A 26,046-nucleotide genomic window follows, 5' to 3' on the forward strand; every position below is an offset into this window, starting at 1 on the left:
GATCTTGAATGGGCTCGATTGACGAAGAGAGGTTATTCTTCTAAGGTAATTTCCACGATGCTTCGATTGCGGCATCGATCGACGTCTCTGAATTATGTTAGAACTTGGTGGATCTTCGACGCATGATGTGCTAATCGGGACATTTCTCCCTTGCGAGCTTCTGTGGCAAAGCTCTTGGATTTTTTTGCAACGTGGATTTGATAAAGGCTTGGCACTCGCTTCTCTTAAAGTGCGAGTTGCAGCATTGTTTTGCTTTCGGGGGGTGCATGCAGGACAAGTCGTTAGCTAGTCACCTGGATGTTTCGCATTTTTTTTGAAGAGAGTAGGTCTCCTTCGTCCTCCGCTAGGGCTATCTTTCTGGCTGGGACCTTAAACTGTTTTTGGTAGCTATTGCCTCGGCTAGGAGAGTTTCGGAGTTGTAGACCTTTTCCTTTAAGTCGCCATTTTTGGAATTGTCTAAAGAGCGGGAGGTGGTGCCCCCCCCCCCCCCCCCCCCCCGTTCCTTCTTTTCTTCCTAAGGGCGTATCGTGTTTTCATCTCTCTCAGTTGGTGGTTTTGCCTGTCTTAGGCTCTTTCTCCGGTTCTGAAGACCAGCGAAGATTACAGATTCTGGATGCTAGGAGAGTCCTTGAGCATTATGTGAAGGTTACAGAGGAATTTCGACGGTCAGACCATCTGTTTCTGCTCCTTGGAGGTTCCCGTAAGGGGTTAGCGGCTTTGAAGCCCACCATTTCTAGGTGACTTAAAGAAATTATAGCCTCTGCTTACCTTCTTTCTGGGAAGGCAGTGCCAGATGGAGTCAAAGCCCACCCTTCTAGGGGGCAAGCTGTTTCATGGGCAAAGCGCTTCTTGGTGTTGCCTTTGGGCATTTGTAAGGCAGCGACTTGGTCTTCCTTGCATTCATTCTCTAAGCATTACAGATGACATATAGTGTCGTCAAGCAATTTTTGGTGTGAGGGTTCTCACGGCAGGTTTGCTGGGGTCCCTCACTTAAGAGTACTGCTTTGCTTTGCTACTTCCCATCAGTTGGATCCTGGGCCAGTCCAGAGGGACGCTATGGAAGGAGAAATTAGATCTTACCTACTTATTTGCATTCCTTTAGTCCACCTGTTTTTTTTTGTAAATAGTATTCAGGAGCGGTTTAATGGTTTCTTGTGGTTACATATATTGGTTTGGAGATAGAACTGCTTTGTGCGATGCGTTATTGCAGTTGAAAAAAAACCAGATGTGCTTTGCTATATGGTTCAGCGAAGGTACGGCACAGTTGTGTCTGGGTATTTTCATACACATTACTATTCTCTTTCGTTGCTGCTCAGATTCCTGGTGGCACAGAATGAGGTTTCTTTCATTCGTTCTTTTTCTCTTGTTTTGTTACCTGTATACTGAATCTAGGGCTAGATAGCTAGGACTCTTATTGGCTCTCTAGAGTCAGTTCTTAGTCTCCACTTGCTGGAAAGAGTGCATAACTCAGTCAGATCCTGGGCCGGTCAGGAGGGACTAAAGGAAAGCAAATTAGCAGGTAAGATCTAATTTCTCCATATTTCTGCTTGGGTTCCTCATTTAGTTTCTTGTAGTACGTGTTGTCTGAGAGCTGGCTGTGTCCTTCTTTGATGTATTTTTGTGTGTCTGTAATCACTACAGAGCCTCTTTTGTCTGCAGGTTTGATGCCAATGCTTTGGTTGTTTTGTAGGATTTTTATTGCCGCTCTTTCTGGTAGATAAAGGTTGTACATAATTTTCTTTTGTTTGCTGGAAAGTTGTGATTTTACCCTATGCCTGAAACTTTCAACTTTTAGCTTTATTAACTTCCTTTACTTACTTTTTAACCATGCCTGCTGTCTTTTGGCCTTCATTCTTCCTTTTTTAAAAACATGGAATATATTTTCTCTGATGTAAATTTTTGACCTTTTGCAGCTGCACCTCTAAGTTTTTTTTTTTTTGTTTATTTGTTTTGACTGTTCTACTTTTATCATAGTCTCCTTTTTGAAAGTTAAATGCTAACAAATTGAATTTCCTGTGTGTATTTACTCCAGAGCTGATATCAAATATGATCATAGTATGATCACTGTTATCAAGCGGCCCCAACACCATTACCTCCTGCAGGTTACCATGTGCTCCACTAAAGACTAGGCCTCCTCTTGTTGGCTCCTGAATTAGCTGCTCCATAAAGAAGTCATTGATTTCATCAAGGAATTTTTAATTTCCTAGCATTCTGTGATGATACATTTACCCAGTCAATATCAGGGTAATTGAAATCACCCATTATTGTTATGTTGCCCAGTTTATTACCCTCCCTAACTTCTGATAACATTTCTACATCTGTCTGTTCATCCTGGCCAGCTGGACAGTAGTACACTCATATCACTATATCCTTTTCCCCTTTAAACATGGAATTTCACTTCATAGGGATTCCAAGATGTGTTTTGTGTCCTTCATAACTTTTAATCTGTTCAATTCAAGGTCCTCCTTAATGTAGAATGCTACCCGTCCTGCAATTTAATCCACTGTATTACTGCTATATGATTTGTATCCTGGTATGACAGTGTTCCATTGGTTATCTTTCCTTTCACTAGTTTTCATAGATGCCTATTATATTTAACTCCCCCTGTTTTATTTCTTAGTCTTCTGGCATTTGCATGCAGACATTTCAAACAATTTTTGTTGTTCCTGTTTACAACTTGTTCAGCAGTTGACCGTGATAATTTGCAAGCTTTAAAATCAGTCTGCTCTGTATTTAAAGTGTAAACTGAGGCTTCCTGTTCATTGCAGTCAGTGTTCTAGTAGGCCCTTTTGAATTTCTTTGTTTTAAATCAGTCACAGTGGTTTGTTTGACAGATAACTGAACATGGTGTGTTTCTTCCTGCCTAAAAGGTAAACTCTTGCAACAACCTAGTTGAAATAGTTCCTTCTTGTATGGCCCAAGTTAAGTGAAGAGTTTTGCATGCATTAAACTGTGTTTGATCTGAGATAAGCCGCTTAGAATCTTATCTATCTTTTGAGATCCTCTCAGGTACTTGTAACCTGGATCAGTCATTGTTGGAAAGAAGACACTGAACTTTATGGACTTTGGGTCTGACTCAAATGCTGACTTTATTTATTTTTTTGGATTTCCTTTATAGTGACTTGAATCACAGCACTCAATATGTTCAAGGACTGGCTCTGTGTACTCTTGGCTGCATGGGTTCTTCGGAAATGTGCAGAGACCTCGCAGGAGAGGTTGAAAAACTTTTGAAAACATCGAATTCTTACTTGAGGAAAAAGGTAAATTTGAATGTTTCTATAGAACCTTGAGAGTGATGTACTATAAAGATTACTAGGAGCATTTGATCAGTCCATTCTTGATGCAGTACTATGGAGCTTATCTGAACCTGGGCTTTACCCTTGTATCCTCATATCTAAGGGTCCTCTGCACTTATCCCAGACTTTACCCTCCGACCCTTGGCCATGACAGTTTGCTGTGCATTCCTAGGCTTTGTTAAATTTTGGGGGGTTTTTCTTCTCTGGGATGCTGTTCTGTGTACAAAGAACTATCTGTATATATCGGTGTCTCCCAATCCTGTCCTTTAGGCACATCTAACTACTATGATTTTCAGGAAGGGCAAAATGAATATGAGAAAGATTTGAGACCCAGTGTATACAGATCTCTCACTCATGTTAATTTAGACTCCTGAAAACCAAATAGGCATGTTTCCAGTAGAGGATTGGGGAAACATTACTGTGTATCTGTCTGTGTCTCTTCGCAGCAGGGTGTGTTCAGTCCCATAAGCCACTCACTGTCACCAGTCCCCAATGTCTGATGTCAGCCGTAGCCCCAGCCTACCATGCTGCTACTCCATCTTCCCATTCCATGGTCTACAGATGACAGCTCTGCAGCCCTTGTTTTGCAGGAGCGCATTGCACTGGCCTTTTGTATAGATCCTCATTTGCACCCACTTCCCTGGTACATGTTGCTTCTTTAGTTCAAGTGGCACTGTACATGGCCACAGTCACTTGCTCCTATTGTGCTGCCTCCTTCTCCAACTCATATAGCCACAATCACTTGCTTGTACTTTGAATTCTTCTTATGTATCTTGTCCCATAGTGCTGCTGCTACAAGTGCATGAGAGGTGGAAAGGGGAGGGAGGGGGTTTTGGGTGAGAGAGAGAGGAAAGGGAGGGGTTGAGTCACCCAGCCCCACTCTACTCACATCCCCTGCCTATTCATATATTAGCTGTCTCATACATGGTCACACAGACCCTCACATTGAAAATTCCATCCTCATGACTTGCAGCCCAGCCAGTTAGTGACACATACTAATTCCAGTTAGTAGCTGTGCTGTGCTATCTCACAGGCAGATGTGCACATACCCATATGTACAGTGCTAAAGCACTTAGAATGACTGCCATTGGTAAGGAGAGGGGTTTGTGAGACGGGAGTGACTGCTGAGCACAGGAAATCGAGAAAAGGTGACTGGGAACAAGAAAGGCAGTGTGACTGAGTGTGTGTGTGTGTGTTGGGGACAGTGGTGCCATGAGAGAGGACACAGGGTGGGGAATAAATAATGTGAGTGCCGGGGAAAGGGAGGGGGCTGTATTACCAGCAGTGCGTGCAGTGTTTTTGACGGATTTTCCTCAACAGTCTTCTTAAAGACTACCTACGTTTCTTTTGAAGAACCATCCTCAATGTTATTCAGCAATACTCTGCACAAGAGACTGCTGTAAGATCTTCAAAGGACCTCCATCATCATTGTTCTGCAGCATTCTGCATGGCAGACTCCTGATGCAGGCCTGACGGCCGAAACACGACGTTGTGTCGAGTCTTCAAAACTTTTAATAAAATTCCTTATTAACGAACATCCTCCAGTTTCTGGCATCCTTGGTCGCTCTCCCACTCTGCACTTTCCTTTTGGGGACAGTGGTGCCATGAGAGAGGACACAGGGTGGGAAATAAATAATGTGAGTGCTGGGGAAAGGGAGGGGGCTGTGATGAATTCCAGTACTAAGACTAATGAACAGTCTACCCACTAAGTTTTATAGATTTCTATCCATTTCCTTATGTTATTGCTGAATCTGCCTTCTTTGATGTCTTGCCAAGGGTGGGAAAGGGGAGCAAAGATCTCTCCCTAGGAAAAGGCTAATGGAATCTGAAGTATAACATTTACAGAGCCAACTGAAACTGAGCAGGGGATATTTTTGCTAGTTGTAAAGACATTGGAGGTCGTAACGCTTTAAAACTTTCTCTCCCTTTGAAATGGAATATTAGGCAGAGGTGGAGCACAGTTTCTCAGGCAGCAGAATAATCATAGCTGGTGCTTTTTTTGTGCTGGTATGCGCCGGTACAGTGTACCGGCACTTTTTTTCTGAAGGCCTGCTCACCCGCCTACCTTCAGCTCCCCAACTTTCCGTTCGTGCCACCCTGCGTTGAAATCTTTTTTTTTACCTGAAGTTGCAGCGGCGAACCGGCAGCCAAAGCAACAGTGGAGGAGTGGCCTAGTGGTTAGGGTGGTGGACTTTGGTTCTGGGGAACTGAGGAACTGAGTTCGATTCCCACTTCAGGCACAGGCAGCTCCTTGTGACTCTGGGCAAGTCACTTAACCCTCCATTGCCCCATGTAAGCCGCATTGAGCCTGCCATGAGTGGGAAAGGGCGGGGTACAAATGTAACAAAAAAAAAAAACAACAAAAAAATAAACAAAAAAACCCCACCTCCAGCTTTCCCTTCTCTCTCAGCGTCCCATCTTCCTCTGATGTAATTTCCTTTCCGCGAGGGCGGGACGCTGAGGGAAAGGAAGAAAGGAGGCGAGCCTGCCTATTGCTTTCACTGCCGCTTTCGACTTGAAGTAAAATAAAAGATTTCAACGCAGGGCGGCAGGAATGGAAAGTCGGGAAGCTGAGGGGCGGGCAGGTGGGGCTGGGATTGCAACTGGAACTGGGGCAGGTGGAGGCTGGGGTGAGTCACTGGACATGGATGGGAGGGGTGGATAGGGGGCAAAGGAGAATCGCTGGACATGGATGGGAGGGAAGGATAGGGGCAAAGGAGAATCGCTGGACATGGATGAGAGGATAGGGGCAAAGGAGAATCGCTGGACATGGATGGGAGGGGAGGGCAGGGGAGAGAGGAGAGTTGTTGGACATGGATGGATGGGAGGGCAGGAGAAATGTTGGGCATGGATGGAGGAGAGGGAAGACAGGAAGGAGATGCACATGGATGGAGGGGAGGGGAGAGAGGAGAAATGCTAGACAAGAATGGCATGGAGGGGCAGGGAAGAGAGGAGAAATGTTGGAGGGAAGGAAAGACAGAGAAAGGAGATGCACATGGATGGAGTGGAGGGGGAGAGGAGAAATGCTGGACATGAATGGAGGGGAGGGAAGGCAGAGGAAAAGATGCACATGGATTTAGGGGAGAGGAGAAATTCTGGACACGGATGGAGGGGAGGGAAGATAGAGGAAGGAGATGCACATGGATGGAGGGAAGAGAGCTGAAATGCTGGACATGGATGAAGAGGAGGAAAGAGAGAGGAAGTGAGATGAACATGGATGGAGGAGAGGGGGAGAGGAGAAATGCTGGACATGGATGGAGGGGAGGGAAGACAGGAGGAGATGCACATGGATTTAGGGGAGACGAGAAATTCTGAACATGGATGAAGGGGGAGGAGAGTTGAAATGCTGGACATGGATGGAGGAGAGGGAAGAGAGAGGAAGTGAGATGAACATGGATGGAGGGGAGGAGAGAAGAGAAATGCTAGACATAGATGGAGGGGGAGAGGAAAAATGCTGGACGTGGATGGATGAGAGGGAAGAGAGAGGAAGGAGATGCATATGGGGAGGGGAGGTAAGACTAGGAAGGAGATTCATACTGACGGAGATGAGGGAAAGGGAAAAAAGGAGAAAAACAGCACATGGAAGGAGAAAATAGGCAAATGCTGGATCCACTCTATATCTCCTCCAGAAGTCTGCAGAGGACTCAGCTTTTACTTAGATGTAGGGCAAGAAATGAAGAAGAAAGGAGGAAAGTAAAGAAATAAATGGAAAGGAAGCCCTGGAAACTGAGTTAAGGGGAAGGGAGATGGGACTTGATATACCGCCTTTCTGAGGTTTTTGCAACTACATTCAAAGCGGTTTACATATATTCAGATACTTATTTTGTACCAGGGGCAATGGAGGGTTAAGTGACTTGGCCAGAGTCACAAGGAGCTGCAGTGGGAATTGAACTCAGTTCCCCAGGATCAAAGTCCACTGCACTAACCACTAGGCTACTCCTCCACTTAGGAGAGATAGAGATAGATAGAGAGCAGCAGAATCAGAGACTGGGACCAACATAAGCAGAAAAACAGTCACCAGACAAAAAAAGGTAGAAAGATCATTTTATTTTAATTTTAGTGTTTAGAATATGGTCCAATTTGAGAAGTTACATCTGCTGTCTTATTTTGCACTGGGTATACTGGAGCTGTAACAGCTTACAGAAATTATTTATAATGAAAAAAAATCACAAGCTGTTTTTTTCTCCTATACTGGTATAGTATTTTCAATGATACCTGTTTATATGCACCATGGCTGGTATAAAGGGTGTTGCTACTGTGGGTGTGGCCACCATAGGGGCAGAGCCATAGATGTGAATCCGCCCACAATGAGTACTGGTACCTTTTTTCCTACAAAAAAAGTGCTGAATAACAACACCACATTGCGAAGAAGCAGCCAATTGAGGACATTTCAACACATAATTTGAAGTGATACTGTCAGGCTGAAGCGCTGGTGCTCCTAAAGGATTGGCGTTCATTTGGATATTCAACTGAAGATAAGGACATTATAGTTGGAGATCCAGAGAGGTTATGGTTGACTTAAATGGATAATGCATTATTGGGCAAATTTGTACTCTGCTCAGGGATCTGGTGGACTTGTTTTAAATGTATGTCTTTTGTAAGATTTTCTATTAAAGTTAATTAAGGTATTTTTGTGAATAATTCATGCCTGAAGTACAATGATTTAGGAAGAAAACACTGTAGAGATTTATCATTGTTAATAGGTAGAGGTTCTATATTTAGATGTCCCTAGGAAAAGTTGAGACATTCCTATTCAGATTGAGCTAACATCAAGAATGCTACAGTGAAATTTTGTTTTAAAGTCAAACTCTTTATGGAACAGTACTGGCCTGACAACAACTAGCAAAGTCTAAGTCCATTCACCAAACGGGGTAAGTTAGAGTAAATATGTGGTATTGATTCTGTGTGGAAACATTAAACATAAAATCTTATTGAAACACAGAGATTGTAAGTTTCAACATAATTAATATGTACCTATTAAGTTGATCTAAATAAGACTATACATTAATTCCCAAGCAAAGTTGTATTCACCAAGCACCTCTCACTTAAGTAAAACATAGTATTGGGAAGGGTATTCAGGTAAATGCCTAATAAGGTATAAACATATCTTCTAACAATACATTTTCATAGGGCTTGAATGAGCATGAATAAGGCTTATGATGCAGACATCAGCAGTTTTGTAACCCTTTTCTGCTTTGCCTCTAATTGAACCTTTAAGAACCCCACTTGTGACTACAAAAGTCATTTTGTTGAAGAGGCAAGATGGTGTCTTGAGCAAGAGCAAGTACCTGAGCGCCTGAACTGTCATGGATTGTCGGCAGAAGCGGTCTTTTCTTCCCCGTTTACATGAGGAAAAGAAAAGGGAAATCCAGGGGGCAGGCCTCCTTAACCCCTGGAGGGAATCCCGTACTTTTCCAGACTACACTGACGATGGGGATGTGGATGACAGTGTGGAGTATGACTGGGTTTTCTTACAGTTTTCAAGCATTGCCACAATAAAATGGTAAAGGGGCATGGATTTGATATACTGTCTTTCTATTGTACAGCCAAAGAGAGCATTCGAACATAAGAGTAGCCATACTGGGTCAGACCAATGGTCCATCTAGCTCAGTATCCTGTTTTCCAAACAGTGGCCAAGCCAAGTCACAGGTACCTGGCAGAAACCTAAATCGTGGCAACACTCCATACTACAAATCCCAAAGCAAGCAGTTTCTTCCCATGTCTGCCTTAATAGCAGGCTATGGAATTTTCCTCCAGGAATTTGTCCAAACCTTTTTTAAAACCAGATACACTAACAGCTGTTACCACATCCTCCGGCAAAGAATTCCAGAGTTTAACTATTAGTTGAGTGAAAAAATATTTCCTCTTATAAATTTATTTCCATGTAACTTCATCGAGTGTCCCCTAGACTTTGTATTTTTGGAACAAGTAAAAAAAATCATTTTACTTCTACTCATTCTGCAACACTCAGGATTTTGTAGACCTCAATCATGTCTCATCTCATCCGTCTCTTTTCCAAGCTGAAGAGCCCTAACCTCTTTAACCTTTCCTCATACGAGAGGAATTCCATCCCCTTTATCATTTTGGCTGTTTTTCTTTGAACCTTTTCTAATTCCACTTTATCTTTTCTGAGATATGGCAACCATAACTGAACACAATACTCAAGGTGCAGACACGCCATGGAGCGATTCAAAGGCGTTATAGTATTTTTGGTCTTATTCACTACTACTACTACTACTACTATTTAGCATTTTTATAGCGCTACAAAGCGTACGCAGCGCTGCACAAACATAGAAGAAAGACAGTCCCTGCTCAAAGAGCTTACAATCTAATAGACAAAAATAAAGCAAGCAAATCAATTAATGTGTAGAGGAAAAAGGAGAGGAGGGTAGGTGGAGGCGAGTGGTTACAAGTCAAAAGCAATGTTAACGAGGTGGGCTTTCTATCTAGATTTAAAGATGGTCAAGGATGGGGCCAGAGGTAGGGGCTCAGGAAGTCTATTCCCGGCATAGGCTACAGCGAGACAGTGGAGAAGGGAACAGATAAGAAGGATTTATCCATGGAACGGAGTGCACGGGAAGGGGTGTAGGGAAGGACGAGTGTGGAGAGATACTGGGGAGCAGCAGAGTGAGTACATTTATAGGTTAGTAGAAGAAGTTTGAACAGGATGCGAAAACGGATAGGGAGCCAGTGAAGTGACCTGAGGAGAGGGGTAGTATGAGTAAAGTGACCCTGGCGGAAGACGAGATGGGCAGCAGAGTTTTGAACCGACTGGAGAGGTGACTAAGTGGGAGGCCAGTAAGAAGCAGATTGCAGTAGTCTAAACGAGAGGTGACAGGGGTGTGGATGAGGGTTTTGGTAGAGTGCTTGAAAAGAAAGGGGCGGATTTTACAGATGTTGTAAAGAAAGAAACGACAGGTCTTGGCGATCTGCTGGATATGATTAGATAAGGAGAGAGAGGAGTCAAAGATGACCCCTGAAGAGACGGGGAGAATGAGAGAGCCATCAACAGAAATAGAAAACGGGGGAGCGGGGAGGTGGGTTTGGGGGGAAAAATGAGAAGCTCGGTTTTGGTCATGTTTAATTTCTGGTGGCGTTGAGACATCCAGACAGCAATGTCAGACAAGCACGCTGAAACTTTGGTTTGGATGCAAGGTGAGATATCAGGGGTAGAAAGGTAGATTTGGGAGTCATCAGCATAGAGATGGTAGAAAAAGCCATGGGATGAGATTAATGATTCAAAGTGTAGATAGAAAAGAGGAGGGAACCAAGAACAGAACCCTGCGGTACGCCGTCAGGTAGAGGGATAGAAGTAGAAGAGGGTCCACCAGAGTGAACACTGAAGGTGTGGAGGGAGAACCAGGAAGGACAGAGCCCTGGAATCCAAGTTAGGACAGGGTATCGAGGAGTATGCTGTGATCGACAGTGTCAAAAGCAGTGGAAAGATCAAGAAGAATGAGGATGGAATAGAGACCTCTGGATTTAGCCAGTAATAGGTCATTGGAAACTTGATAAGGCACAGTTTTGGTTGAGTGGAGAGGGCAAAAACCAGATTGTAGTGGGTCAAGAATAGCATGTGAGGAGAGAAAATCAAAGCAGCGGTGGTGAACGCCACGCTCAAGTAATTTGGAGAGAAAAGGGAGGCGGGAGATGGGTTGGTAATTAGAGGGACAAGTAAGGTCAAGTGAAGGCTTCTTAAGGAGAGGTGTGACCACAGCATGTTTAAAGGCAGTAGGGACAGTCGCAGTGGAAAGTGAGAGGTTGAGAATGTGACAGATAAAAGGAATAAGAGCAGGAAAGATGGCATTAAGAAGGTGGGTGGGAATGGGATCAGAGGAACAGGTGGTACATTTTGAGGAAGAAAGGAGAAGTTACGTGACCCCCGGCAACCCTGATATCTCACCTTGCATCCAAACCAAAGTTTCAGCGTGCTTGTCTGACATTGCTGTCTGGATGTCTCAACGCCACCTGAAATTAAATATGACCAAAACCGAGCTTCTCATTTTCCCCCCCAAACCCACCTCCCCGCTCCCCCCGTTTTCTGTTTCTGTTGATGGCTCTCTCATTCTCCCTGTCTCCTCAGCTCGAAACCTTGGGGTCATCTTTGACTCTTCTCTCTCCTTCTCTGCTCATATCCAGCAGATTGCCAAGACCTGTCGTTTCTTTCTTTACAACATCCGTAAAATCCGCCCCTTTCTTTCCGAGCACTCTACCAAAACCCTCATCCACACCCTCATCACTAGTGACTGTGAGTGAGTGACTGAGTCATCCACAGAAGAGAACTGCACAGAGGTGAGCTCAGCTAACTACTTTTATTTTTTATATGTATAGGCAGTTTATTTCTCTCATGGTGGGAACTGGCTGTTTTATGGGGATGGGCGGAGATAGAGGAGATCACTCAAGGGGACGGGTGGGGACAGGGGAGATTACTCACGGGGACGGGTTAGTTTCTGGCGGGGATGGGTCGCATTTCTGGCCCTGTGCAACTCTCTAGTCTGCATAGATGTATGAATTGAGGCCTTGGTTGGATAGTGATTTGGCCAGTGGTGTCATCATTAGGTTGAAAAGTGTTGGTGATAATGGCGATCCCTGGGGTACTACACATTCAGGTTTCCATGGTGATGATGTATTTGAATTTGAAGTCACTTGGTATGTTCTTGCGGTTAGGAAGCCATTGATCCATCTCCATACGTTTCCTCCAATCACGAAGTATTCTAGGATGTGCAATAATATTTTGTGGCTAACCATGTCAAATGTGCTGGACATGTCAGATTGTAGAAGAAGAACACTTTTGCCAGTTGCAATTATTTGTTTAAATTTAGTTAAGAGAGTGATTAATACTGTTTTGGTGCTGTGGTTGGATCGAAATCCTGATTGTGATTCGTGTAGCACTAAAAATTTTGTTAGGTAGTCAGTAAGTTGTTTGGCTACCATACTTTCCATTAGTTTTATTACCAGAGGAATGGATGCTACCGGGCGGTAACTGGTTATATCATTTGATTTTTTTCTTTAGGTATTGGGGTAAGTAATATATTTCCTTTATCCTTAGGGAAGAGTCCATGTTGTAGCATGAAATTTAAGTAAGAAGTGAGGTCTGTTATGAAGCGTTGAGGGGTGAATTTTATTAGGTAGTTAGGGCATATATCCAGTTTGCAGTGGGATTTGGCAAATTGGTTGATCGCATGAGTAACAGTTTCGTCGGACAGTAGGTCGAAGTTAGTCCAGAATCGGTCTGCTGGATATTCATCGGTGGTTGGGTCCAGACAATTAATGAATTTTTCGAAGTCAGTGGTGTTAAGTTATAACGTGGATCGTAGTTTTATAATTTTCTCATTAAAGTAAATTGCCAGGTCATCTGCTGATGGAGAATATGTGTTGGTTGAGATGGCCGGTGAGATGTCAAGTAGTTTGTGCACCAGTTGGAATAATTTATGTGTGTCTTTGTAGTCTGGACCTATTTTGGATTTGTAATATGACCTTTTGGCTTGTCATGTTGTGTATTTATATTTTCTTTGCATTTGTTTCCATGCATTGAGTGTGTATTTATCTTTTATTTTTTTCCATGCTCGTTCTAGTCTCGTTACTTGTGTTTTTAATTTTTTTCAGTTCTTCATTAAACCATGGAATTGAGATGATTCTTCGTGAGGTTCTTGTATGCAATGGTGCAGTTATGTCTAGTATGCTCGTGCATCTATTATCCCAGTTTAGGAGGTAGTGTTTGGAGTCTGTTTGAACTAACCAATCATTCATGTAAAACTGTTGCCAGAATATTACAGGGTCAATTTTGCCTCTTGTAGTATAGGTTGTATGTTCTTGTTTGTGGTATGGTTCTTTTTTTCGCCATTGTATGGATAAGTTTAGTTTTAGGTGGTCTGTCCATGATGTGTCTGTCCATTTTGTGTCAATATTAGGGATTGATTTGAAGAGAATTTGTGTGTGATAAGGTCGAGTTTGTCCTTTAATATGGTTTGCTTGCATATTAGACCAGTTGAGGTCCCACAGTTGGAGGAAGTCCTTGCATTCTCGTGTATTATTTGCGTTAGGATCTTCTAAGTGTAAGTTAATGTCCTCTATTATAAGGAGATTAGAGTTGGATACACAAATATTCAATATGAAGTCCATGAAATGTGGTTGGCATTCCTGCCAGTTACCTGGTGGCCTTTAAAACAAGACAACATTTAGGTAATCAAGCAAGGTAGTCTGGTTGATTTTGACTGAGGCGATTTCAAGTTGTGGTGTTATAGGTTCGGCTGTTGTTACGGTGAGAGATGATTTATAGATCAGCACAATGCCTCCTCCTCTCTTTCCTTTTCTTGTCCAATGAGTAACTTTGTATCCAGGGGGGCAAAGATCAAGGATTATGGGGTCATTCTGATCGTGTATCCAGGTTTCACAGATGAGTAATAGATCAAGATTGTCATCCGTGATCCAGTCTGTAATTATTGTTGCTTTGTTGACAACTGATCTGGCATTTATGTATCCTAGTTGAATTGTTTGGTAGGGATCAGTTGGCCTCAAGATTGTGTTGATTTTCATTAGTTGTCTGTTTTCCTGTGGTGTGAGTTTGCTGTGTCCTTTGTTTTGTTGTTGTCTATGTAAGGTGGTTCTTCCATTGTTTTGGTTGTTGTTGTTTTGGTGATGTGGACTGTGTCTGGATGGTCTATTAAGCTTGTAAATTGTGGGAATGTTATTAGTTTCCAGAAGTGTGGGGTGGTTAGTGTGTAATGAATTAGAGATAGTGAATAAATTATTAGGAGCAGTTTTGTAGTGTTCATTTTAATATTAATTAGCTATGGTTGTTAGATTGTCTAGATGTTTATTATAGTATTAGTTCTTGCTCATGGATGGTGTTAGTGCAGTTTATCGTGACTTTGAATACTCTAAGGTGATAGCAGATTAGTGGATTAAAAGTGACTAATATACTCACAGTTAGAGGGGATTTCCAGTTAGAGGACTATCAACAGATTCAAAACAGGTAGGCTCAGAACTTCTAGTTGGAGGTGGAGATCAAGGAAGTTAATAATAGTGGTAGATCGGTGGGTAATTCAAGCTCGTAGATCAGGTTAGAAGTTGGAGAAATAAAACCTCTCTCAGTAAGCACAAGGCCAGTGTAACAGTGCAGTAGGCTTTGTGCATAGTTTAGTGTGACATGTGTGCGCTACTGAGAGTACTGTGTGTTCAATCAAGTTGTGTGCAGAGACTTACGCAGACATCCATGTACAGCTCATTTAAGTCCCATGGTAATGAGAGCACTAACTATTGAACCCAGATGCAAAGATGAGCTCAAACATCCAAAGGCTGAATGAAGGTTTCTTTTTAGTGTCAGTTCTAAGGAGGAGTAAAAAGTTAGCTTTATTCTTCATTATTGTTGATGAGGATTTTATGCCTTGCTCTTCTGTTTATTGAAAGCTTGAAGGACCCACATCTCTTTTCTGGCTGTGTTGAAGGGGATGGGTCAGAAAAAACAAAACAGATTGGATGGACTGTGCAGGTCTTTATCTGCCATCATCTACTATGTTACTGTGTATATGTAAAAGTGCAGGGGCTGAAGGAAAGTGTGCTCTACTGCTGACATAACACAATACAATAATATATGTGCATAGAATAATGTTTGTTGACAATAGCATTCTAGCATGTGTGCAAGTGTATGCTTTGAAACTCTGTGCACAGATGCACTTTGCAAATACCAAAACTATTTATGCTCAGAATAGCATTCCAATACATGCGCATATCTATGTGCCAAGTATGGTACCATTTTGTGTGTAACATATAGGTGCTGCTAGGGCAGACCCATATGCACATGCTTCTGGTGTGCTCTTCCATTGTCGTGCACATTTTTTTTTACATGTTACTTATTTACATACTCTTTGGTTACCGTATTATAAGACCACAATGTTTCCTTATGTGTGCATCATGCTGAGCTATAGCACACAGCCCTAACACAAGTTAGTACATTGATCACACTGAAGTGCCTTCTGCCTGCTTCCCATCTCTCTTAGATGAATTAATCCCCTGTGCATGACCCTGCACTTTTTTTTTTTTTTGAAGACTGGCTGCAAAGCACTCTGCCATTTCATAAGCTTCTTATGTACTATATTGTGCCTTATTCTGCCTACTGACAAATCTGATATGGGGACAAGGAAGAAGTACCCAATTCAGAAAGGTTAGAAAATGTTTTTAAAGGAACATTTGGTACTCGCTGCCTCAAGCCAGTCACGTTAAGCAAGGTACAAAATGCAGTTCAAAAATACAAGACTATTTCAACCTGAACAGTGACACAATTGAAGCTGAATATTATACAGTACTAAAATGGATCACTTAAAGCCTTCACCACTTTCTCCGGCAACGAATTCCAGTGTTTAATTATACGTTGGGTGAAGAAAAAGTTTCTCCGATTTGTTTTAAATTTACTACACTGTAGTTTCATTGCATGCCTCCTAGTATTTTTGGAAAGCGTGAACAGACGCTTCACATCCACCTGTTCCACTCCACTCATTATTTTATATACCTCTATCATGTCTCCCCTCAGCCGTCTCTTCTCCAAGCTGTATAGCCCTAGCCTCCTTAATCTTTCTTCATAGGGAAGTCCCATCCCCGCTATCATTTTAGTCGCCCTTCTCTGCACCTTTTCCAATTCTACTATATCTTTCTTGAGATGCGGCGACCAGAATTGAACACAATATTCAAGGTGCGGTTGCACCATGGAGCGATACAATGGCATTATAACATCCTCACACCTGATTTCCATACCTTTCCTAATAATACCCAACATTCTATTCGCTTTCCTAGCCGCAGCAGCACACTGAGCAGAAGGTTTCAATGTATTATCAACGACGACACCCAGATCCCTTTCTTGGTCCGTAACTCCTAACGTGGAACCTTGCATGACGTAGCTATAATTCGGGTTCTTTTTTCCCACATGCATCACCTTGCACTTGCTCACATTAAACGTCATCTGCCATTTAGCCGCCCAGTCTCGTAAGGTCCTCTTGTAATTTTTCACAATCCTGTTGCGATTTAACAACTTTGAATAACTTTGTGTCATCAGCAAATTTAATTACCTCGCTAGTTACTCCCATCTCTAAATCATTTATAAATATATTAAAAAGCAGCGGTCCTAGCACAGACCCCTGAGGAACTGCACTAACTACCCTTCTCCATTGTGAATACTGTCCATTTAACCCCACTCTCTGTTTCCTATCCTTCAACCAGTTTTTAATCCACAATAGGACATTTCCTCCTATCCCATGACCCTCCAATTTCCTCTGTAGCCTGTCATGAGGTACCTTGTCAAACGCCTTTTGAAAATCCAGATACACAATATCAACCGGCTCCCCTTTGTCCACATGTTTGTTTACTCCTTCAAAGAATTGAAGTAAATTGGTCAGGCAAGATTTCCCCACACAAAAGCCGTGCTGACTCGGTCTCAGTAATCCATGTCCTCGGATGTGCTCTGTAATTTTGTTTTTAATAATAGCCTCTACCATTTTCCCCGGCACTGACGTCAGACTCACCGGTCTATAATTTCCTGGATCTCCCCTGGAGCCTTTTTTAAAAATCGGTGTTACATTGGCCACCCTCCAATCTTCCAGTACCACGCTCGATTTTAAGGATAAGTTGCATATCACTAGCAGTAGCTCCGCAAGCTCATTTTTCAGTTCTATCAGTACTCTAGCAATTCAATGGACACAAACCTTTAAACTCCGCTATTCCTACTTTCTTATTCCATTTCACATGTTCTATGAACATCACCATACCTCAGAAGCCAAAGGCTTGATTGAAGAATCATTTTTTTTCAAACGTTTGCAGAAGCCTAGACATACCTCTTTGTAATCCTGATCCCCCTAGGGTTAGTAGTAAGTGCATTATATAGATTGGTGTCTATACATTCCTTACTAATACTGTAATATTGAAAGTGTTAGTGCTCAGGGTCAGAATATGAGCTGAGGTTCTTGTGGGTCTTGGGCTGGGTGTTTGTGGTTGGACTCTTTGACATAGTGAGTAGATTCTTTAGATGTTTTGGAGCTCATGCTGTGGTTATGTCATTGAGGCTTATTATTATTAACATTTGTATAGCGCTACCAGACGCATGCAGCGCTGAACACCTGACATAGAGAGACAGTCCCTGCTCAATAGAGCTTACAATCTAAAAATAATAGAGACAGACAAGACAATTAAGGGCGAGGGAGTACTGGGTGAGAAGGAACAAGGGGAGGCAATTGAGTAGTAACTAGGAGCCAAAAGCAGTGGTGAAAAGGTGGGTTTTCAGCATAGATTTGAAAACAGGTAGAGATGGAGATAGACGTACAGGCTTAGGAAGTTTATTCCAGGCATAAGGAGCCACGAGGGAAAAGGAACGAAGCCTGGAGTTAGCAGTGGAGGAGAAGGGGGACGACAAGAGAGATTTGTCCAGTGAGCGGAGATCACTGGGAGGAGTGTAGGGAGAGAGGAGAGGTAATGGGGGGCTGCAGAATGGATGCATTTAAAGGTCAGTAAGAGAAGTTTGAATTGTATGCGGAAACGGACGGGGAGCCAGTGAAGTGACTTGAGGGGTGGGCTAGTGTGGGTATAACGATTTTTGGGAACAAGAGCCAATCCTATGGAGTGCGGGGATTGTTTTCTGTGGGAAACTAAATGAATGCCTACGAGATGTTGGGTCTAATGGAACATGAACTGATCCTATGTCTCTTCCTTTTTGCAGGCTGCCTTGTGTGCTGTACATGTCATCAGGAAAGTGCCAGAACTCATGGAGATGTTCCTTCCAGCCACAAAAAACCTATTGAATGAAAAGAATCATGGTATATGTCATATTTCCATACACAGTAGTACAAGAAAGGGCTTTTCTAATTCCAAGATCTTAGATGTTGTAATTTTGCTGATGGATGTAGCAGCTCTTCATTTGCCCATTAGGCTGGAACTTTTTCGATAGACACAAACCAGTGACATCCTCCTAATCTTGTGGCATTTCAACACTTCCAGGTCACTGATGCTGAACTTCCTCTCTCTTTCCATTTGTTCATTCTGTAACATTTTCCCCACCAGTCTGGTCCCTCACTGATCTGGTATTCCTTCTGCAATACATATTAGTCTTCCTCAGATGGAGATGTGATATAACTTTGCTCTCTTCAATTTCCAGGAAAGAAATAAAGCAGTTATAGCTCATAGGTTTCTATTAGCTATCATGAAAATGTTCTGACTTTGACTTTAGGTGATTTCAGCCAGGCTAAGGTGGCAGTCATTCACAGAGCCATCTTGGACAAATGCAAGCAGGGTTTCCAGTTGAGTTTCAGAGGGTTTTCTAGATATATTACTGTTGCTCTGTATGTACTTCACTTCTTTTGCCTCCTTTAAAATAAATGCCTTGCATAAAAAGTCTGAACACCATTCTTTGTTTAAAAAATGTTTAAGTGCATTGATATGTTTTTCTTTCTGAGACTGTTTATTTGGCATATTGCTTTCTGGAAACCATTCCAAATCAACTGTGTAAGGCTGACAATGTTCTTTCTCCTGCTATTCTCTAAATTCATGGGTCATCTCTGTCTGCTAGGGGGAATTCCTTTTAGTTGATTGGCTATCGGGGATAGACAATCAGACCTTTGATTAGTGCTTTTCATATCCAGTTGCCCTTTATCTTGGGAGAGACTGTAAGGCTGTTTGTGTGCACTGACTTCTGCCATGAATTATGCAAATTCCACAGTTAGTATGATGGGTAGATAAGGCAGACTGTCAGTTCAGAGGATGGGTATTGTCTGGAATGTGATTCTTGACAAACTTGCAATCACAGCAGAGCAGCACAGGGGTGTCTTTGTTGATGGTGTCTGTTTGTGAATTTCCCTCAGCCCATCTTCAGCATGTTAATGAGATATCTTTGTGGTTCCCTGAACTATTATAGTTTCTTCCTAGGATTAACTCCTGGGAATTATTCCTCTGACAGGTAGAGACTAGAGAATGACACGGAGACAAAGTTTGTCTCTGTCCCTACCTCGTACCCACGGGCTCTGTACTCATCTGCAGAAGCCTCGAACACTTATGATTTTATATATACATCTTTTTATTAAAGTAGAAAAAGGAACAATATTCTGTGCAACTGTTTATAAATCACAAAGAGAAGGCAATAATAACACCAAGCAACTATAACCACTCCCCCCCCCCCCCCACCCTCAATCCTTCCAACCCCAACAATAGCTGAATTCTCTAACCCCAAGTAATCCTAATCCACCCTGTTAAAATGTCCAGGGGTACAAAGTACAACCCGCTTTGTATGCCCTACTGGGGGAAGAAATAAGCCCTACAAAGCACTGTTATGATTTTTTAATCTATATATGAATAATGTCAACGATCTCAGGATTCAGTCTTGCTCTCCCGTCTTCCACAGTCCTTCCCACAATAGAAAATGTCTTCTCAGAAGATGTGCTGGTAGCAGGAGTGCGATCCCTGGTGCAAATGTTGCTTGTTTTTCCAAAATATGAAAACATTTTCATCTACATCACTCGAACATAAATAACTGTTCAATTCATTAATAGCCTTCAAAGTAGAGAGTGGCATGGTGCAAAGTTTGTCTATGCTCCATCCCCGCGGGCTTGGTCCCTGTCCCCATCCCCACGGGCTTTGTCCCTGCCCCGTCATCTCTGTCTTCCCCGCCCTTTCCCCACAGGCTCTGTCCATGGAGTTACCGTGGGTCCCAATCCCTGTGTCATTCTCTAGTAAAGACCATCCTCTCCTTTTCCCTTGTCTGCCTCCACTCACTCTTTTCTGTTTCCATCTCTTTGTGCTTCTCATGGGTTTACCTCAGTTAAGCTGTTCTCTCAAAGGTGTTCTGGCACCAATTTTTATTGGGAAGGGACAGCATTTTACTTCTGTGTAGGAAGAGAATATAGATCCTGCTTCCGAGGGCTTGGTTACCTGCATACAGCTAGCTCATGCTAACCCCCACCCCTTTTTCCATCGTAAGGGCATATTCTTTTCTGTTACCAGTTCTTGACATACATAAAAGCTCATTCCCTGCCACAGAGTGATGTAGTATATTAGGGAAGATTTAGCCCTTCCTGTAGCATAATTGAGGGATAAATTAGAAAAAAATTGTTCATTTCTGAATCAGAGTGCTAGGTAATAGATTTGTATTGGACTAACTCAGTATATCTGTGTCTAGCTTTTATAGAGTGGTTTGGCTTCATTTGTTTAAAATATTTAGTCTTCTTACTTTCTAATTCCTCTTACTTTCTTACCTATGTTCCATCTTTGCTTTCCTACACAATTTCCTATTAAAATGTTCTATTACTACTACTACTGTAATTGTCTATTGCTTATGTTTGATTTATTCTTACTGTTCACTGCCTTGAGTAAATTCTTTCAAAAAGGCAGTAAATAAATCCTAATAAATGTACTGCCAATGTGTTTCTTGGCAATGTAGATCCATGAAGAATGAGTCTAAATGAAGTTTACTCCGAAATCAATCGCTCTTAAATTTGAGATTTAAACCCCACCCCAGCAGTTCAAAGCAATCTGCTGCCTGAGGCAAGGGATGAGATTGCAGCTCCCCAGGCATTCTAAAAGGATTGCCCCCTTTGGTGTGCAGTGGGGATGGAGGGTTGTCGCACCCAGATACTGGCCAAAAGGTTGCCCAGGCTATATAGTAAATAATACTAGTTCCTTCACCCAACATGCCTGCCCAATTCTGGATTCATTTCAGAAATAGCAACGTAAATCTTCTCCAGTTGCAGGCATAGAGCAGCAGTTTAGAAAGAATGTTTGGAGGGGAATTCAAAGAACCATGTCAGGACGTGGAATTTCCATACTGTTTTACGAGAGGCTCCACAACGTCCCAGCAATTCCACATCCAGAGAAAGCAGCTATTTCAGAAAGATCGGGGGTGAGGGGGGGCATTTTTTCCCCTTCATATAGACGTAAAAGTAGCTTTCTAAAATTACTGCTCCTTTGCAGAAAAGGTCTGATCCTAGTCCCTGATGACAACACCCTCCTCTCCTACACCCAACAGCACCCTCCAGCCACTTCAGCTGCACCTGGCCCCCTCCCAGTAAGTCCCATTAGGACACCCGATCACAGTAAGCCCTATTATGGCATCTAACCCCTCCCCAATCAGAGCCCTTTTGGGCCTTCTCTCTCCCCCCCCCCCCCCCCAGAGGTCCCCCACATGTGGGCATGAGCCCAATATGTGGGAGTACACCAGATTAACCACTCCTCATGTTCCCCCTAACCCAGTCCCTGGGCCTTTGGGGATCGCTGGTGTCTGGTGGAGAGGGAGCAATGCCACTCTTTCCTGCCTTGTGGCAACCAGGGTCCAAAATGGCTGCCAAGACCTCTAGCAGTATTACTGCAGTATCGCTTGGGTTCAGGCTTTCATAAGGGAGAGCTTTCCTGTATGTGGGCTCCATCAGATGTTGCCTATCTGTGAGGAATTCCATTCTACTGTCCACAGAGAAAATCTGCTACAAGTAATCTGATTTTTCTGCAGATAATTTTTCTCTTCCAAATGATCAAAATATTGCACATTCTAGTTGCCCTCTGTCACAGCGTCTTCATTATTTTCTCTTTATGATGGCAGGTAGAGGACATAAAGTCTCTCTTGAAATCTGATACTATACTTTGCTTCCACCTGGAGGCTGCTCCTTGATCTACCACCTTTTCTGTGAAGAAATATTTCCTGAGGCTGTTGCTTTGAGCCTTCAAACTCCTTTATTTCTAAACAAAATAAAGTGGCACAAATCACTGACATTACAGGGCAGGACTCCTAGGCTTGAAATGAAGGGCTTTAGTTTTGAGTTTCATCCTGCCTTCAGCAAAAATGATTTTACCCAAAGAGCAACAGGTGACAAGTGTTTTTTCTGTCTCCTCTCTTTTTATTTTTCTAGGTGTTCTTCACACATCGGTTGTTCTGCTGACAGAGATGTGTGAGAGAAGTCCAGATATGCTGTCTCATTTCAGAAAGGTAACAAACATATATTTGTGTGCATGTAAGGAAAGGGATGCATATAACAAAAATAAGCTTGATCTCTTGGCACATGTGCTTCAGTGCCCCCCCCCCCCCCCCAAAAAAAAAAAAAAAAACAACAAAAAACAAAACAGGAATTGGGCAGCTTCTAACAGCCTTCCTGCTCTCAGCTAAGCTTCTACTGGCAATAGTCATCTCTCCTGTCCCTGCTGAAAGGGACATACCACTTTCCAACTTCAGATAAGACCAATCAAGAAGTCCAAGAGGCCGAAAATGGTAAAGTAATGGAAAGAGCTATAGAGAGTTTAAGAAGCTGAAACCTGGGGAGAGAGAAATGATAAATTTGTTGTTAAGTTTATAGATTCTGTAATTAGGTGGGGAGGGGATCTTTCTACCTTGGAAAACTTGTTTTTATACCTAAGGAACTTTATTTTTTCTGAAAACAAACAGGCCTTCCCATTCTCGCATATGGGTGATGTGCAGACGCTGACTAGTTACAGTATAGAACTTTCTAGCTGTGTCCCAGCGTGCATGCGCTTCATTTTTTTGTGGAGTTCACAGGATGCGTTTTGTGTTCTGTTCCTCTTGCGGTACTACATATTTCAGCAAGTGACTTCCCATGCGGGTATTTTTTCAATTTTTTTCTATTTATTTCGTGTTTTTCCCTTCCTGTTATATTTCAGTTCATTTTTGTCATTTTTTTTTGTGAGTGCATGGTTAGGTCGCAGCCCCAACCTCAATTTGAACACTTACCCCTTTTTCAAGTTTCAAGATTGAGGAGTTTAATTTAGCCATAATTCCTTTTTCAATATCCAAGAAGGACCCCTAAGTGGCTTCAAGTGGTGCGTCATGTAGGCGTGTGATTTCTGTTCCAGACCTGCACAATTGGTGCATTGGGTGCCTTTGACCAAATCATGACCCCTCCGTTTGTGATCTCTCTTTACATATGCAGGTGAGAACCCAGAGGGTGCGATTGGTTCAATTGGAGCATTTTTTTGGCTCTTCGAAGGCTGGACATTGTCTTTGGCACTGGTGGCATCGACTTCCATGGCTGCTCCAACATCGGCATCCAGTGAGTCTCCACCTGCCTTGACTCTGGGTGCTGTTAGCAGACCCTGGACTGGTCAACATCGACCTGGCACTGAAGCAACGCTCGGATTCAGCGTTGTCCTCATTGACACAGGGGAATTGAAGTTGTCTGCATTGAGGGAAACCCAAGAAGCTTAAGCATCGGTCTTCTTCGATGCACAGTGCTGGGAGCACCGAGGCATTGAACACTGCGATACCCAAGAAGTGCTAGCATCGGGAGGACCGCTCCCCCTCCATGGAAGTGGTGCTAGTGTGCCTGTCATCGAGCGGCCAGGTCCCCACTGCTGGTTTAGCACTGATACCGTCTCAAACTGCCTCTGCTCTGGATCCCATGCCTTTGCAGAAACCCGCCTTCGATGAGTGGTTCTGGGACGTGCTCCGAAGAAGCTGGCACAGTTGCTGCAGGGAGCTCCTGCTTTGGCATCAAGGTTGCTTGCACCCCAAGCGGAATAGCCCCAGTCTGTCTCCGAAGCTCCTTCGATGCTGGCGCCCAGGTCCTCGATGCCAGTGTCTCACAAGGTGTTGGAGTCAAGGTCTGTGCATGCAGTTTCCCCTCCTATATTGGGGGAGAAAGCTTTCCTGGAGAAGGATTGCACCTCGAGGCTCTTCAGAACATGGACATCATTCCACTAGGTCAAGGCTGGTGCAGATTCAATCCCCTGATCCTCAATATGAGGAGGAGTCTGATTGGGACCACTCTTGGGACTCAGATGAGGAACCACATTGCTTCTCGGAAGAGGAGGCATGTGGAATCCCATCTAAACTCTCAGTTCCTGAAAACAGATGAAAATCTCCTCCAGAGCCAATCTTTCACCAGTTTTCTGTAGGATATTTATTTACTTATGACATTTATACTCCACATTTTCCTGTACACATTTCGAGTTCAATGTGGCTAACAAGCTAAAAAGAAGTCATTACAAAATATGAAGCAAAATACATAAACCTACACATATCAATAAGGAAAGAATCGTAATATATAAAGAATTCAATAATGCATAATGGGGATAATGGAAGGGGAAGATTAGGCACCAGGATCAATTGACAGAAAGATTTTGAAAAGGAAAGATTTCAAAAACTTACAAAAAAAACAAATAATCAAGTTGGGATCTTACATTTTTCAGCAAAGACTACAATTAAAGACTTTGCCCCACTTGTGAAGGCTCCCGGTACTTCTTTTGCTGTTTGGACTTTGTCTTGTGCTTTGAACCCTCTCTGTTTTTGTTTTCGGCAAGGAATTCCACCATTTAGTACCTTGGTATGAAAAAGTAGCTGAATATATAGATTTATAAACTATTTTCTTACAGGTAGGAAAATGAAGACGCAGGTAGTCTCTTGCACCAAAGATTGAATTGTGAGAAGGCAAAATAACAAGGGGCAACATATAGTCAGGGGCAATACCATACAAAATCTGAAATATGAGAGCACAGAGTTTGAATACAATCCTGGCCCTAATGGGAAGCCAGTGCAAATGTATCAGCAATGAGTAGCACCCTCAAAGCGTGGTACATGCATGACAAGTCTATCTGCAGTATTTTGGGCAGTTTGCAGTTTCCTTAATATTCATTCTTTACACCCTGCATAGATCGCATTAAAATAATCAGATTGGGTCAAAACAAGAGCTTGGACAAGTAATCTGAAAATATCAATTGAAAAAAGGGCCTAATGTGCTTCAGCTTCCAAAGTAATTTAAAAGATTTAGTAACCACCGAGGACATTAGAGATTCAAAGATGACTGTGGCTGTCCCTTTTAAATTGGAGACTGAGGAGGAGCCTAGGGCAGTGATTCTATCTATTCTGGGCTATAAGTCTCCTCCTAAGGAAGGGGTCACTGTGCCATTGCACCCTATCGTTTAAGGACACACTGTTGAAGAACTGGCACTCTCCCCTCACAGTTCAGGTTGTGCCAAAGAAGATGGATACGCAGTACTGTATCCAGAAGGCTCCTGGATTTGAGAAGGCACAATTGCCCCACAAGTGCATGGTGGTTGAATCCACTCTCAAATGGGCCAAGAATTCTTGGTCTTATGCCTCAGCACCCCTGGGGTGAGAGGCCAGAACTTTGGATTCATTTGGAAGACTTTACAGGCCTCAATGCTCATTGCCTGCATCCAGTCCTACCAGCTCTACATGAACGTGTATTTGGAGTCTCTGATAAACAGTACACTTAGTCTAGCGGACTCTCTCCCTTCAGAACAGGTGCTGAGCTTTGCAAGTTGGCCAGCAAGCTGATGGAATGCAGGTATTACCTGGCCAGGGGCACCTATGATACTTTTGATGATGTATCCAGGCTCTGCTATGGGTGTGGGGATTTGCAAACTGTCATGGCTATGTGTCTCTGACCTCGAACAGGCTGTTCAAGAGAGACTAGCAGATGTGATGTGCCAAGGGGACAACTTGTTTGGAGAGAAAGTGGAACAGATCACTGACCTCATTAAAAAAAACATATGGATCCTATCCACGCTATCTCTCGGCATCCTCCATCTGCATCATCTTCAACAAGAAGATTTTCAACCGGGCAGTGTTGTCAACCCTACTACTCTCAAAGGCTTAGGTACCAGCCTCCTATTTGCTCAGCTCAGGTGACTCAGGGCTTGCTTCCCAGGCCTCGCCAGCCCTGTCTTCAGAAGTTCAAACTGGCTCCCCAGTCAAAGTGGGTATGCTCTGAATTGGCGCAAAGGACCTCCAAGTTGCCCACTGAGAGCATCGGCTCTG

At 43.1% G+C, this 26,046-nt stretch overlaps 1 protein-coding gene across 2 annotated transcripts in view; it reads left to right on the plus strand.

The window, feature by feature from the left end:
• AP1G1 (adaptor related protein complex 1 subunit gamma 1) overlaps positions 1-26,046 on the plus strand; it is a 319,248-nt gene that overhangs the window by 113,406 nt on the left and 179,796 nt on the right. For both annotated transcript variants that reach the window (XM_030204680.1, XM_030204681.1), the window contains exons 4-6: positions 3,119-3,260; positions 17,998-18,094; positions 22,166-22,242. In XM_030204680.1, coding sequence (XP_030060540.1) covers positions 3,119-3,260; positions 17,998-18,094; positions 22,166-22,242 — 316 coding nt within the window. The remainder of the gene's footprint in view (positions 1-3,118; positions 3,261-17,997; positions 18,095-22,165; positions 22,243-26,046) is intronic.

This window comes from Microcaecilia unicolor, chromosome 5 (genome assembly GCF_901765095.1).
Source record: "Microcaecilia unicolor chromosome 5, aMicUni1.1, whole genome shotgun sequence".
NCBI classification, from domain to species: domain Eukaryota; kingdom Metazoa; phylum Chordata; class Amphibia; order Gymnophiona; family Siphonopidae; genus Microcaecilia; species Microcaecilia unicolor.